General features: G+C 40.7%; 1 protein-coding gene across 1 annotated transcript in view; it reads left to right on the forward strand.

Annotated features, from left to right (window-relative positions):
• Nucleotides 1–12,199, forward strand: part of GNB1L (G protein subunit beta 1 like) — a 32,298-nt gene extending 20,099 nt beyond the window's left edge. The window contains exons 6-7 of the mRNA XM_075262482.1: nt 5,216–5,431; nt 11,895–12,199. Of these exons, the coding sequence (XP_075118583.1) occupies nt 5,216–5,431; nt 11,895–12,161 (483 nt within the window). The 3' untranslated portion in view covers nt 12,162–12,199. The remainder of the gene's footprint in view (nt 1–5,215; nt 5,432–11,894) is intronic.
• The last annotated feature ends 768 nt before the right edge of the window (nt 12,200–12,967 follow it).

Here is a 12,967-nt window from a genome sequence, read left to right on the forward strand (position 1 = left end):
GCTTTGGTGGCTGTCTATAGCACAGGAGAGGGGGGGTCTGGAAATATGGATTTTAGACAGTTGTCTTTTTGCAGTAGTGGAAGTAATTTGCGTGTGATTCCACTCAGCGTCTCCAGGTAAGGTTATATGTGACGACTAGGGGCACCTGATTGTTTTCCTGTTTTGGTATTGTATTTTAATTGTATTTTAATAAATCCGATCTTGGTATTTTGGTGGCCCTGGTGATTTGGTTTTCAACTGTTCTTGGATAGTAACCCTGCCTCAAGAATGTGTTTTTGAGGCCTCCCAGGTGTTTGTCTCTATCTGCAGGGTTTGAACATATGCGATGGTATCTGATGGCCTGGCTGTATACAATGGAGTTCTTTATGTGTTTCGGATGAAAGCTATCCCATCTTAGGTAGGTAGGGCGGTCAATTGGTTTCCGATACAGCGACGTCTCAAATTTGTTATCCTGTATCTTGATGACTGCGTCCAGGAATTTTATTTCAGAGAAGGAGTAATTGAGCGTCAGGTTGATGGGGGGATGGAACTGGTTGAATTGTTCATGGAAGGTTTTCAGCTGTTGTTCAGACCCAGTCCAAATAATTAGGATATCGTCAATGAAACAGTAGTAGGCCAGAAGCCTGGTGGTGCAGGTGGATAGAAAGTCACTTTCAAGCTTGGCCATGAAGAGATTAGCGTACTGTGGCGCCATTTTGCTCCCCATTGCGGTGCCAGTCTGCTGTAGTTAGATGCAGTCACCAAAGGAGAAGTAATTGTGGGTGAGGATGAATTTTGTTAGTTTCACCACAGATACAGCGTTCATACCTCGCTTTTCCATAAAAAACTGGCAGGCATTTATACCGTCCTGGTGTGGGATGTTGGAGTACAAGGATTCTACATCCGTAGTGGGCAGGATAGTTCCATCTGGAAGGGGACTTATAGTGGATAGTTTATTTAATAGGTCTGTGGTGTCCTGTAGGTAGCTGGCTGTATCCTTCACTAGGGTTTTGAGGATGCCCTCCACCCATCCAGAAATCTGTTCAGTGAGAGTCCCAACACATGAAATGATCGGTCTCCCTGGGTTCCCAAGGTTTGTGCAGTTTTGGAAGCATATAAAAGATTCCCGTTCTTGTACTTGCTGGTATGAGGCTGCTTAGGCTTTCTGCTCCATTAGATAAGCCGGAGATCACCTTTTTCAGTTTTTTGGAGTACTCCACTGTGGGGTCTGAATCCATTTTGGAGTAATAGTGTGTGTCAGTCAGTTGTCTGTGTGCTTCCTGTATGTAGTCTGATGTGTTCATCATGTATCACCAATGACATGAAAATTTTGTTTTTAAGAGGGAATTTTAAATCAAGGAAACAGCGACTGATCCAAGAATACAAGAGCATGGCCCTATTTAACACTCTGGAGAATGGAATGAATGTCTCACATGGGTTCATGTCATGCTATAGAAATCACTGAACTAAGACAGCCATAAAGATAAGAACCTGGGAACTGTGAATTGTTTACATGTGTATATACTAATAAGCCTCTTCTCATCCCCCTCCCTCCTGAAATCCTATCCCTATGTGTCCTGTTGTACATAAATATACAGCCTTCAGAAATTGTTCTTAGTTATATCTGAAGAAGAAGCCAAAAAGCTTTGACACATTATATTCTGTCATCATTATGAGTTAGCCATTAAAAAAGGTATCATCTACTGAAGACTCACAAGTTTTTTGTTTTTTATATTTCATACCCACTGGCTAACACAGTACAAAAACAAACATTTTCTTCTTTATGCACATGTTGGGAAAGCTAAAGACACAATCTCTATTTGCATAGAGATAGCTCGGCGATAGAATTTCGCTAAGAATTACCCAGTGGAAATCAGGGGTTGACATTTGATCTATTCCTTTTGTGTATAGGAATAAGAAGTACTTTTCCTATAATAAGGTATATGTGTAATAGATCGGAATAGATCTAGGAAGAGATCAAAAGTGAATTCAATTAAAGGGAAGTGTTCTAGTACTTCTTCAGGCTTGTATTTTCAAGCATTCATTTTTCAATACTGAAGCAAGCAGGTTTAATATTTTCGTGTATATTAAAGGACAATTTATTTATTTATTTTTTTTGGCACATCTGTTGTTGGCTACAAGCCGCCAGAACACTATGGGAGAGATTTAGTAATTCTGTTTTGAGACGCTGCAAAGTGGTTTCCAAATTTTGTGAAAGCTGAGAGGTTTGTTCAGGACCCTCCACTACCGTACTTAGTCCCAGTCCCTCAGCTATATTCTGCTTTTCAGCTGTGTACTGCTTCTTCTTCCTTCACACATGCCTGTTATACACACATAGCGCTGCTACCTTCTTGTTCTCTTCCACACACAAGTCTGCTACCTCCGTCTTCACTACATACAGAGCTCGGTTGTACATGTTCCACACACAAACAGCTCTGCTACCTCCGTACTCTTACACTCCCACACTGCCACTTTCATGTTTTCTACCTCCATATTCTCTGCTGCATTCATGATCCCTTCATACAGTAACAATGCTGCACAATCATTTGTTCTCTGAGGCGTATGGACCTTGATACATAAGGATAAGTCCTTTAAAAATATGTAATAAGCATCCTGAAAGTATTATGCAATCATATGTGTTATAACTAGAACAAATGTATCTAGATATTGTAAAGAGCATGAATCTGTCTAAGGCTTTAAACCTGACATTCCCCTGGGATATTTATCCTGGCTTGACCAGTTCCTGTCTGACTGGTTATTATGGTTCACTCTAGTGAGATGATGAATCCCTTTCTCTGAAAAGTGACACTTTATCCACTGAAGTTCCATCTCCTTGGAGTTATTTCAGAGGCTAAAATAAATGAGGTGTCTGGTCAGTGTGTCATGCCCTTTGACCTCTGCCATCATTAATCAAATTATATCTGATTGGTTACAGTAATGGTCAGACTCCAAGCTAATCCTTCAAGAAAAGGTTTGGTTTTTAGAATAAAAATGACTTTATTATAATTTGGGATTTCTTTGTACAATAAAAGTTTTTTCGTTATTTATATTTAGTGGCTATATATAGTGTGAACATACAATGTATAGGCCAGTTCCACACCAATTGTGGGCAGGTAGGCTTTTATTTTATTTATTTTTTCATAGGTAGGTATATATGACAGCCTAGATTTGCAGCCATTTAAAGTTTTGTAGTCATATACGTAGAAGTGTTCACATTTATAGGGCTGTTTTTAATGCTAGTTAAGTTATATATCACTGTTTTTGAGAGAAGGTGCTCCTACACATTAGATAGAAGTATGTTGATAGTTGAACAAGTGTTGAATGATCCATTGTTTGGTGATTGATTGTTTCACTAACACACCCATACACATTTTAGTCCATAAAACGCCGATTGTTAAATTTCACACAAAGAATAATCGTTTCTGAATGCTCCCAGGCCTGCCAGATTACTAGTGAGCTCTACCTGTGGCAGGGCCCAATAGTAATATTGCAATTTTCCATGCAAGCCATATGAACCTCCTGGGTAAAAACGGCTTTAAAGGGGTATTGCAATGTATATGATCATATCTATATTTGTAGATAATTAAAAGTTAAACATTTTTACAAATATAATTAATTAAAAATTCTGCAGAGTTTTTTAAAGATTTTCTCTAACTTTCTTAGTGGTGAGAGTCTGTTGTCTTGATCGGTTGCCATGGACACGACCACTAATGCAGAAACTTTCTATGGTCTGGGACTTGTCAGGAACCCAGCTATACATTAAATATATGAGAAGATATCCCGGCCACAATAAAGAAATCATGGCTGATTTTCTGACCTTAGAAAGTTCCTGTATTCATAGTCGTATCCACTTGTCGACCGATCAAGACAACAGACTGTGACCACAAGATATTTAGAGAAAATCTTTAAAACTCTGCAAAATGTTTAATTACTTATATTTACAAAAATGTTTAACTTTTAATTATCTACAAATTTAAAAATAATTATGTACATGGGAATACCCCTTTAAAAAAAATTATATATAAAAATTAAGTTAAAAAAAACACACCTTTCTTCAGAAAACATAGAAAACTGTATATACAAAAAAGGTACATTCAGAATATAGGTAACCCTACTAAAATTAAATTTGTGTAAAAATGACAACTTTTTGTTTTTGAATTTTTAAAATTTTTTTTCTGATTCCCAGTACATTGTACAGAACATTAAATTAAGCTATTATAAAGTACACTTTGTCCTGCAAAAAATAAGCCTGCATACAAATGTTATAGCAAAAAAGTCAATGGTACCGCACACTCTAAAATTATATGTGGTGCTAGAGAAAAAAGGTCCTTCGACCCAAATATACAAGTGAAAATAGATTTTGCTGCACACACTGTTTTGTGATCAAAGGAATATAGAGATTTATTTTACAATATAGTTAACGCCTTTTGACACAATGCAAAATATTGGCATAGAAAGACAGGCTAGATCAATTGGATATGACGTTTCGGTCCTTAGACCTTCATCAGAAGCGATCTAGTGTGGTAGCAGGATCAGTATAAGTGTCAAGGCATGAGAGGCATGCCTTGACACTTATACTGATCCTACTACCACACCGAAACGTCATATCGAAACGTCATATCCAATTGATCTAGCCTGTCTTTCTATGCCAATATTTTGCATTGTGTCAAAAGGCGTTAACTATATTGTAAAATAAATCTCTATATTCCTTTGATCACAAAACAGTGTGTGCAGCAAAATCTATTTTTACTTGCATACAAATGTTATGGCTTTTGGAAGGCAGAGAAGGAATGGAGGAGAAAAAAAAAAAAAAAAAAAGCAGAAACGTAACTGAGCTTTTCTTGCTGGCTCCATGTCTACAGAGAACCCCGTTTTTCTGTGTCTTGGGAAGTTTAGTCTTTAGGGTCCATTCACACGGAGTAAATGTGCACTCATTTTGGCAAAATACGCGTAAAGAATACACGTGTAAAAATAAGACTCCCATTGACTTCAATGACATTTTTTTTTTTACACGTGTATTTTTCCAAAATGAGCACGTGTTTACTCCGCATGAATGGACCCTTGCACAAGAATGTGCATAGTAATTTAACATAGCAGAAACTTTACGTAAAACAATGCAGGCAGACTATTGTGGGAAGATGTTCAACTTTGATGTAAGTGAAATCAGGTGATTACACAATTGACTCATTATATGCAATTTTAATCATTTTTTTTTTATTTTATGTTTTGTTAAAAGCCTAAATCTGGACGTAGTCCTTTACTCCTTGTTGGCTATGAGGATGGCTCAATAGGCCTTTGGAATGTCTTAGAACACAGATTGATGAGTAGACATATATTCCACAAGGAGCCTGTCATGAGCCTTGACTTTGACTGTGACTATGCCAAAGGGGTCTCTGGGTCCTCTGAGAATATACTGAATGTCTGGAGCCTTGATGAACAACAGGACCTCAAGGTAAGGAGTTCCATACTGTTGGTTTACCTTTGATAATTAAAATAGTTGAGTATTCATTAGTCAATTAATCACCGACTGTTTCATTTCAAAGGTCCAGGAACAGTTTGTGTGTTCTCTTTTGAGTTTCTTTCTAAAGAGGTATTCTAGCCATGAAAATACTTATTGGAAAACAATTTCTGTCCATTGTCACTACCCCAACTTTCTACATTTGTTTTTCTTCAGTGATGACATTCCAATATGGATATGTGACCGCTGCAATGAAACAATCACATTTCCCCTCCCAGCGCACTGCCCAGAGGAGGTTGCGCATCATCTATGAGGGGAGACATGCGCTTAAGTAACCTTAAGAAAGTGCGACTAAAAAATCTAAAATTGCCAAAGCAGCAAACTTTGGAAAAATCTAAATTTGTTTGTCTCAAACTTTTTGCCTTGACTGTACATACACCCAAGTTTACCTGCGTGTAAACCAGAAATATATTTATAACACAATCTTCCTGTTACTGGTTTACATATTCCAGTTATAGGCAATTATTATAGCCTGGAGTATTAATAATTATTAGAGATGAGCGAACACTAAAATGTTCGAGGTTCGAAATTCGATTCGAACAGCCGCTCACTGTTCGAGTGTTCGAATGGGTTTCGAACCCCATTATAGTCTATGGGGAACATAAACTCGTTAAGGGGGAAACCCAAATTCGTGTCTGGAGGGTCACCAAGTCCACTATGACACCCCAGGAAATGATACCAACACCCTGGAATGACACTGGGACAGCAGGGGAAGCATGTCTGGGGGCATAAAAGTCACTTTATTTCATGGAAATCCCTGTCAGTTTGCGATTTTCGCAAGCTAACTTTTCCCCATAGAAATGCATTGGCCAGTGCTGATTGGCCAGAGTACGGAACTCGACCAATCAGCGCTGGCTCTGCTGGAGGAGGCGGAGTCTAAGATCACTCCACACCAGTCTCCATTCAGGTCCGACCTTAGACTCCGCCTCCTCCGGCAGAGCCAGCGCTGATTGGCCGAAGGCTGGCCAATGCATTCCTATGCGAATGCAGACTTAGCAGTGCTGAGTCAGTTTTGCTCAACTACACATCTGATGCACACTCGGCACTGCTACATCAGATGTAGCAATCTGATGTAGCAGAGCCGAGGGTGCACTAGAACCCCTGTGCAAACTCAGTTCACGCTAATAGAATGCATTGGCCAGCGCTGATTGGCCAATGCATTCTATTAGCCCGATGAAGTAGAGCTGAATGTGTGTGCTAAGCACACACATTCAGCACTGCTTCATCACGCCAATACAATGCATTAGCCAGTGCTGATTGGCCAGAGTACGGAATTCGGCCAATCAGCGCTGGCTCTGCTGGAGGAGGCGGAGTCTAAGGTCGGACCTGAATGGAGACTGGTGTGGAGCGATCTTAGACTCCGCCTCCTCCAGCAGAGCCAGCGCTGATTGGCCGAATTCCGTACTCTGGCCAATCAGCGCTGGCCAATGCATTCTATTAGCTTGATGAAGCAGAGTGTGCACAAGGGTTCAAGCGCACCCTCGGCTCTGATGTAGCAGAGCTGAGGCTGCACAAGGGTTCAAGCGCACCCTCGGCTCTGATGTAGGAGAGCCGAGGGTGCACTTGAACCCTTGTGCACCCTCAGCTCTGCTACATCAGAGCCAAGGGTGCGCTTGAACCCTTGTGCACACTCTGCTTCATCAAGCTAATAGAATGCATTGGCCAGCGCTGATTGGCCAATGTATTCTATTAGCCTGATGAAGTAGAGCTGAATGTGTGTGCTAAGCACACACATTCAGCTCTACTTCATCGGGCTAATAGAATGCATTGGCCAGCGCTGATTGGCCAGAGTACGGAACTCGACCAATCAGCGCTGGCTCTGCTGGAGGAGGCGGAGTCTAAGATCGCTCCACACCAGTCTCCATTCAGGTCCGACCTTAGACTCCGCCTCCTCCAGCAGAGCCAGCGCTGATTGGCCGAATTCCGTACTCTGGCCAATCAGCACTGGCTAATGCATTGTATTGGCGTGATGAAGCAGTGCTGAATGTGTGTGCTTAGCACACACATTCAGCTCTACTTCATCGGGCTAATAGAATGCATTGGCCAATCAGCGCTGGCCAATGCATTCTATTAGCGTGAACTGAGTTTGCACAGGGGTTCTAGTGCACCCTCGGCTCTGCTACATCAGATTGCTACATCTGATGTAGCAGTGCCGAGTGTGCATCAGATGTGTAGTTGAGCAAAACTGACTCAGCACTGCTAAGTCTGCATTCGCATAGGAATGCATTGGCCAGCCTTCGGCCAATCAGCGCTGGCTCTGCCGGAGGAGGCGGAGTCTAAGGTCGGACCTGAATGGAGACTGGTGTGGAGCGATCTTAGACTCCGCCTCCTCCAGCAGAGCCAGCGCTGATTGGTCGAGTTCCGTACTCTGGCCAATCAGCGCTGGCCAATGCATTCTATTAGCCCGATGAAGTAGAGCTGAATGTGTGTGCTTAGCACACACATTCAGCTCTACTTCATCAGGCTAATAGAATACATTGGCCAATCAGCGCTGGCCAATGCATTCTATTAGCTTGATGAAGCAGAGTGTGCACAAGGGTTCAAGCGCACCCTCGGCTCTGATGTAGCAGAGCTGAGGGTGCACAAGGGTTCAAGTGCACCCTCGGCTCTCCTACATCAGAGCCGAGGGTGCGCTTGAACCCTTGTGCAGCCTCGGCTCTGCTACATCAGAGCCGAGGGTGCGCTTGAACCCTTGTACACACTCTGCTTCATCAAGCTAATAGAATGCATTGGCCAGCACTGATTGGCCAGAGTACGGAATTCGGCCAATCAGCGCTGGCCAATGCATCCCTATGGGAAAAAGTTTATCTCACAAAAATCACAATTACACACCCGATAGAGCCCCAAAAAGTTATTTTTAATAACATTCCCCCCTAAATAAAGGTTATCCCTAGCTATCCCTGCCTGTACAGCTATCCCTGTCTCATAGTCACAAAGTTCACATTCTCATATGACCCGGATTTGAAATCCACTATTCGTCTAAAATGGAGGTCACCTGATTTCGGCAGCCAATGACTTTTTCCAATTTTTTTCAATGCCCCCGGTGTCGTAGTTCCTGTCCCACCTCCCCTGCGCTGTTATTGGTGCAAAAAAGGCGCCAGGGAAGGTGGGAGGGGAATCGAATTTTGGCGCACTTTACCACGTGGTGTTCGATTCGATTCGAACATGGCGAACACCCTGATATCCGATCGAACATGTGTTCGATAGAACACTGTTCGCTCATCTCTAATAATTATGGATAACACGGCTTTATTTTTTATGTTTCTCTACTTTAAACTGCATATATTTCGTCTCTTACAATACATAGGACTGCATAGCTGTAAGGTGATGTGACATTTGATCAGTACCATGAGCTTTATCTCATAGTTTTTACTTAAATGGTCTTTAGTGAACATTAATAAAATAAATATATGTTCCTCCCACATAAATGATAGGGATTCTGAGCAATTTCAGTTTTCTTTTCCCACTCATCCATTAATAATGCAAAACAGATGTGGGAACATTACATTCCAGGTACCTGAGCTAATGACATCATGTAGGAATCAACACGGCTCCTCTCAATTCTTGTTTCCCAATAACCAACCCTACTAACCGGCTTTATGAGTGTATAACCCCGGGCTTCAGTCCAGTTGTAGTTCCAATGCAAAAAAAAAAAAAAAAGTTTGGATTCCAGCAGGCATTAGACAAGCAGAAAGATATTAATGAAACAAGTCTGTATCAGGATAGCTTCTATTAGTGTCTGCTGCGGCCCAGTGACTGTATGCCTCCTCCTTATAACCACAGCCTGATAAGCACTGAAAAAGCTGGGCACCTACATTTTCTGAATTTACCTCTGTTGACTGACTTCATCCTACTAATATTATAAATGTGAAAGTTTGTGTGTTTGGATGTTTGGATGTTTGTGAATTTGGATGTTTGTTCCTCAATCACGCTAAAACGCCTGGACGGATTTGCGTGCAATTTTCCACAAACATAGTTTTCCCTTAGGATTGAGTCACAGGCTACTTTTGGTGCCACTAAACAACATGGCTTCCTAGCAGGAGACTCACAAAAGCAGGACTCCTAGCCCCAGCTATAGACTCACACACACTACCTGGCATTTCCTGCCTCAACCTGCCTGCACACTCCTTACTGTCTCCTCAGGAGTAGCCCTCACTCTACTCACTCACATTTACATATAGCTTTCCTCTATACATACACAATACAACACATCACATTGTAATTACATGTATCTCCTATCACTGCTATATACAGTGCCTGATACATATATACCCCTGTACACAGGCTGTATATACTATATAATTACATGTATTACCTATCACTGCTATATACAGTGCCTGATACATATATACCCCTGTACACAGGCTGTATATACTATATATTACATGTATCTCCTATCACTGCTATATACAGTGCCTGATACATACAGTCCTATGAAAAAGTTTGGGCACCCCTATTAATCGTAATCATTTTTAGTTCTAAATATTTTGGTGTTTGCAACAGCCATTTCAGTTTGATATATCTAATAACTGATGGACACAGTAATATTTCAGGATTGAAATGAGGTTTATTGTACTAACAGAAAATGCGCAATATGCATTAAACCAAAATTTGACCGGTGCAAAAATATGGGCACCTCAACAGAAAAGTGACATTAATATTTAGTACATCCTCCTTTTGCAAAGATAACAGCCTCTAGTCGCTTCCTGTAGCTTTTAATCAGTTCCTGGATCCTGGATGAAGGTATTTTGGACCATTTCTTTCTACAAAACAATTCAAGTTCAGTTAAGTTTGATGGTCGCCGAACATGGACAGCCCGCTCTCAAATGATCTGAAAACAAAGATTGTTCAACATAGTTGTTCAGGGGAAGGATACAAAACGTTGTCTCAGAGATTTAACCTGTCAGTTTCCACTGTGAGGAACATAGTAAGGAAATGGAAGACCACAGGGACAGTTCTTGTTAAGCCCAGAAGTGGCAGGCCAAGAAAAATATCATAAAGGCAGAGAAGAAGAATGGTGAGAACAGTCAAGGACAATCCACAGACCACCTCCAAAGAGCTGCAGCATCATCTTGCTGCAGATGGTGTCACTGTGCATCGGTCAACTATACAGCGCACTTTGCACAAATAGAAGCTGTATGGGAGAGTGATGAGAAAGAAGCCATTTCTGCACGTACGCCACAAATAGAGTTGCCTGAGGTATGAAAAAGCAAATTTGGACAAGGCAGCTTCATTTTGGAAACAAAAATTGAGTTGTTTGGTTATAAAAAAAGGCGTTATGCATGGCGTCCAAAAAGAAACAGCATTCCAAGAAAAACACATGCTACCCACTGTAAAATTTGGTGGAGGTTCCATCATGCTTTGGGGCTGTGTGGCCAATGCCGGCATCGGGAATCTTGTTAAAGTTGAGGGTCGCATGGATTCCACTCAGTATCAGCAGATTCTTGAGAATAATGTTCAAGAATCAGTGACGAAGTTGAAGTTACGCCGGGGATGGATATTTCAGCAAGACAATGATCCAAAACACCGCTCCAAATCCTCAGGCATTCATGCAGAGGAACAATTACAATGTTCTGGAATGGCCATCCCAGTCCCCAGACCTGAATATCATTGAACATCTGTGGGATGATTTGAAGCGGGCTGTCCATGCTCGGCGACCATCTAACTTAACTGAACTTGAATTGTTTGTCCAAAATACCTTTATCCAGGAACTGATTAAAAGCTACAGGAAGCGACTAGAGGCTGTTATCTTTGCAAAAGGAGGATGTACTAAATATTAATGTCACTTTTCTGTTGAGGTGCCCATACTTTTGCACCGGTCAAATTTTGGTTTAATGCATATTGCGCATTTTCTGTTAGTACAATAAACCTCATTTCAATCCTGAAATATTACTGTGTCCATCAGTTATTAGATATATCAAACTGAAATGGCTGTTGCAAATACCAAAATATTTAGAACTAAAAATGATTAAGATTAATAGGGGTGCCCAAACTTTTTCATAGGACTGTATATACTCCTGTACACAGGCTGTATATACTATATAATTACATGTATCTCCTATCACTGCTATATACAGTGCCTGATACATATATACTCCTGTACACAGACTGTATATACTATATATTACATGTATCTCCTATCACTGCTATATACAGTACCTGATACATATATACTTCTGTACACAGGCTGTATAACACATCACATTGTCTGTATCACAACATCCACAATATAACACATCAAATCACATTTGCTAGCCCACCAAACTTTTTAAAGCACTTTTACAGTTTCACACGTCTGTGTCCGCCCAATACTCAACTCACCGCAGACGAAGTCGCGGGTAAAAGCTAGTCCTCAATAAAATTAACAAAAATTTAGAGCCTTTTTCTTTTTCCTAAGATTTACAAAGCACAAGAACTTATCAATCCAGGAATTGCTGATGTCAGAATACGTCAGGACAAGAAGATTTTGGCAACAGGTGGCTGGGACTATCGTATTCGAATATTTGGATGGAAGAAAATGAAACCATTAGCAGTTCTCCAATACCATTCTGCTACAGTGAACTGTGTGTGCTTTTCAGATCACATTAGTCCTGAAGAAAGACTTCTGGCTGCTGGCTCAAAAGATCAGAAAATTAGTGTATGGTCAATATATGCCAAAACCTAGAAAGCAACAGAAGTAACAAACACATTCAGAAACCAAACTGCAGCTATAAAAAATTGTGTATTTCTTTTCTATAATGTCCGGTTTTGATGTATAAATTTCATTTTGAAATTAAATATTTTTCTACTTATTTTGCTGTAAGTCTAAATGTTAAGTTTCATATATTCTCCATGGTCATGTCCACAGTCTGCAAGTGCATGCTTCAGTACTGAGTTTTGAGGACTTTTTATTATTTGTACACTTTTACATTTGTATTTGCATGAAAAAGTAGTTAAAAGGGCTCTATCACTGGAAAAACTCATTTTTAACTAATCACATCCTTATATAGCCTTTAGAAAGGCTATTTCACACCTACCTTTAGTATGTACAGTGCCTCAGTGGTTTTTGACTGACAGTTTGTTTTTATTCATATGCTAATTACCCTTCTCTGTGCAGTCTCATCGTGCACTTCGTGTATACAGCACAGGCTGCTACTGACTCCTCCTCTTTGCTCTCTCTCACAACACACAGCAGGGAGAGGAGAGCTGGCTGACAACTTCCTGTGTACAGAGAAGCTAATTAGCATGTGAATAAAAATGGACTTATTCAAAAACTACTGAGACAATTTACATACAAAATGTAGGTGTGGAATAGCCTTTCTAAAGGCTATGCAAGTATGTGATTAGTTAAAAATGACTTTTCCCAATAATGGAGCCCCTTTAAAGGTCCAATTTAAGAAAGGTAGAATACTTACAAGAACTGTAACCGTCATGCTCCACACATGGATCTTCAGGAATACTTAGAACCAGGGCTGTGGAGTCGATTGTCCA

This window comes from Leptodactylus fuscus, chromosome 1, assembly GCF_031893055.1.
Source record: "Leptodactylus fuscus isolate aLepFus1 chromosome 1, aLepFus1.hap2, whole genome shotgun sequence".
Classification (NCBI taxonomy): Eukaryota; Metazoa; Chordata; class Amphibia; order Anura; family Leptodactylidae; genus Leptodactylus; species Leptodactylus fuscus.